Genomic DNA, 3278 nt, shown 5'->3' on the forward strand with positions numbered 1-3278 from the left:
AGCAGGTGGTTTAAGGCAGGAAGTAAAAGGGACTCAGTCAAGTAGAGAGGGCTTGGTGGGAAGGCGTAACACTTCTTATGCAGATCTCAGCCTTGATTTCTTATTTCTAACTTGATCTCACAGCAGGTGAGCACGTACATACTGGTGGGTTTGTGCTGCAATGGGGGTTGTACCTGTGTGTCCTTGACAAAGGCTTCTGCTCCCCTATGTCACCTCCACAGTTGCAGTGGTGCAAGGTGTGTGTGGAAGGTGTCCCTCTCTGCTGCACCTCGCCTTTCTTGCAAGTTAAAGCATGTGACTGGCCCTATACAACCATGATCAGTTTTGCAAGAGGTTAGAAATCCTCCTCCTTCTCCAGTAATTTGTATCTGCCCAAGGAAGAGGCTATGATCCTGACATACAGCTGCAAGCCCAGCAAGGAGTGCAAAGGTGAGCCAAGGAGCTCACCTTTGCACCAAGAAAAATCATCGAACTTCCGGAAGAGCAGGGAGAGCACAGAACCATCTCCCGGAGTGTCTGGTTTCTACAAACCACGTGGGAAAAGTGTCTCAGTCTGCCTGTGGCAGAGGCTTGAGGCTGCAACTGATAAGAAGTGCCCTGTGAGTAATAAGCCCTTAAATCCAAACCAAGTCACCCTTTTTCTTAGATAACGTTTATCGTTCTCATGGGAGAACGTTGTCCTTTTGTGTTACCTGCTGGTCAACAACTCTGCTTTCAAGCAGTTTGCCATCTCTGTGGCTCCCATTACAATAATGCTACGAATAATTTAAGTGCTACCACTTTGGATCAAAACTTTAATGAGGCACAAAACCCACAAAAGGGGCTCTGTATAGCATAATTAAATAGAATTGGCCTAAATAAACAATAAGGTTTTACAAGTTACGTTATAGTTGAAAACAGCTGGGAGGCAAAGAAAGGAGCATTGCAGATGCATGATGTAAAAAGGCACTTCACAGAATGCAAACACTAAAACTTTTCATATCGCACGAACGGTAAAACTACAAGCACATGACTTCCCTTTGATTTGGAAGAATCTGTGTGGGGCACAGGGCATTTGTTTTTTTCCTTCTGCTAGTCAGTACAATGAAATATTTCACATGGAAAACCCAAACAGTGGCAAAGAGAGCCATTTGTCCTTCAGAAAGAAATAAATACTGCAGAAACAGGTAATGTCAGTAGGAACACCCGGTTCAGTCAGGCCATGGGATGCTGGATCAAGGCTCCAAAATGCTGGACAGTGCTGGGATGCCTCAAAATAGTCTTGCAAACAATCAGAATTGTAGTAAGTCTGTTTGGCTCAGAGCTGCAAGACACTTGTTTCATGCTCATGCCGATCCTTGAATCCACTGCAAACAGTGACATTCAGGCTGAGCCAACTAGCTCAGCATTCAGTTCTCTGTCTGCATCAGCTATTTACAATACCATGTTTGTTCCACCCCTGTCAATATTTGATCCAAGAGCTGCATAAATCCCACAAACACAGGAAGGTTTCAATTTCACATTACGGTAACGCTGACAGTGGTGCTGCTGTATTGTGTAAAGTCAGTGCACTGTTACTCCTTGAAAATGGAATTTCTCATAAACTTAGTTTTCATTTCATTTCCCCCCAGTCCTCTCGGCAGCCCCTTCCCAGAGCTGTAGCTATTGCTGCAGTTCTGGGCTTGTGAATGAAAAGTTTCTAAATTCATCTTGGTTTATCATTGGAAGAACTCCTTCTTCAATGGGAGTGAGAATGGGCTCCTCCTTTATAAAATCTGGATCAAAGTTGCTCACGTCATCTTTGGATTTCTGTCAAACAGAAAAGACAAAGGAAAGAGATGTCAAAAGTATGTATGATGTATGTATGCTCGATCCTCACTCTGCATCTTTAGTCTAGTCTTGATTGCATAACCAAGTCTGAGCTTACTGAGAGCTCTTTCTGGGGTTGGACTGGGAGCAGCTGAGTGCCACAGAACCTCTTACAGTGCAAACCTTCTGGAGCCTCTGCAGGCTTCTGGCAGGGAAACCCCTCTCTGATTTAACTGACACCACTTCTGGTGGGTTGCCTGCCCAGACACAGCAGGACAGGGCACATAAATCCATTCCTTTCCTCAAGTGGCAGCACAGACCGAACCATTCGAAGCACTTATCAGCCCTGTTTCACATTAGCTGACTCCACACAGTCCCTCCTTATCTGCAGAGTGTCTGTAGCTGGGTTGGGGGGGGAGGGTGGGTGTACACGCCTGTGAGTGAGAGCCATTAAACTTGCACAATAATGAATTACTGGGCCATGGGAAGGCAAATGGCTTGCCTCCAGGTGCTGGATTCCTTGCTGTATGCCACAAAGTGGGACTGTTTACAATGCACACACACAAACTGGGTTTGTGGCACACTTTGACAAGGCATGTGTTTTTCCTGCATCCAGAACAAGGTATTTTATAGATATCAAAGTCTAATGTTTCCAGATCATGTCCGCTCAAAGCGGACTGAGGAGGCTCCTTTAGCCTTTGGTTCAGGTCACAAACCAAACCAAGAGCCTGACCTTGAGCTGTCATACCTCACCCAAGTGCATGATCCTGCACTTTGTGATCTTTGAGGAACAGGACTGGGTCGACCATTGCCACTAAGAGCTTGCAGAGTGACTACAGCATGAGACACAGCCACACTGGGCAACACTTTCAAAGGCATGGAAACCACAGAGACAACCTTGGAAAGGCTCTCCATGGAGAGCAGCACCTTCTACCACACAGCATCCTTACGGTTGTGTGGCACCACTGCATCCTCTGCAGCCTGTCTACCATTTGACCCGCTCCACTGACAGTGGCCTGAGCAGGGAACACTGTGCTGGGTGCTGTACAGACAGAGACAGCCAATGGAGAGACAGCCTAATTGTGAAGGGGTAGGTGGAGTGTGCAGGATGAGGATTACTTACTCTGCCTTATGTCTGGGGCAAGGCAAAGGGTAGTTAGGTGCCTAACCTGCTGCAGTTGCTTTTACAAACCTGCATCTTTTGGCTGAGTTGCCTTTGAAAATCCAGCATGGAGTGGAAATGCAACCTGTACAACACCAGGTGGCCAACAAGCAGCCAAGCCAAGACCTCACCTCCTGGCTCCTGGGCCAGGGCTTTTGTGTCAAAGTTGTCCTCCCTTTACCTCCTTTCCTGTCTGAGGGGAACAAACCTGCTTACAGGCCCCAGAAGAGAAAAAACCAAACAGGGATCCTTTCCCCCACCCCTCCTCCTCACGTACAATTCGGGGCCTGAACGGTGGCTCCATCTGGCGCTGGTTTAGCAGGGCCCA

The 3278-nt window shown here is 47.2% G+C and overlaps 1 protein-coding gene across 1 annotated transcript in view; it reads right to left on the reverse strand.

Moving 5' to 3' along the window:
* Positions 1–783: 783 nt before the first annotated feature.
* The window catches only part of PRKCH (protein kinase C, eta), a 91194-nt gene continuing 88699 nt past the window's right edge, over positions 784–3278 (reverse strand). The window contains 2 exon segments of the mRNA XM_010023440.1: positions 784–1788; positions 3228–3278. The exon segment at positions 3228–3278 is cut by the window's right edge and continues 18 nt beyond it. Coding sequence (XP_010021742.1) covers positions 1642–1788; positions 3228–3278 — 198 coding nt within the window. The 3' untranslated portion in view covers positions 784–1641.

This window comes from Nestor notabilis, unplaced genomic scaffold (assembly GCF_000696875.1).
Source record: "Nestor notabilis isolate BGI_N333 unplaced genomic scaffold, ASM69687v1 scaffold711, whole genome shotgun sequence".
In the NCBI taxonomy this organism is placed as follows: domain Eukaryota; kingdom Metazoa; phylum Chordata; class Aves; order Psittaciformes; family Psittacidae; genus Nestor; species Nestor notabilis.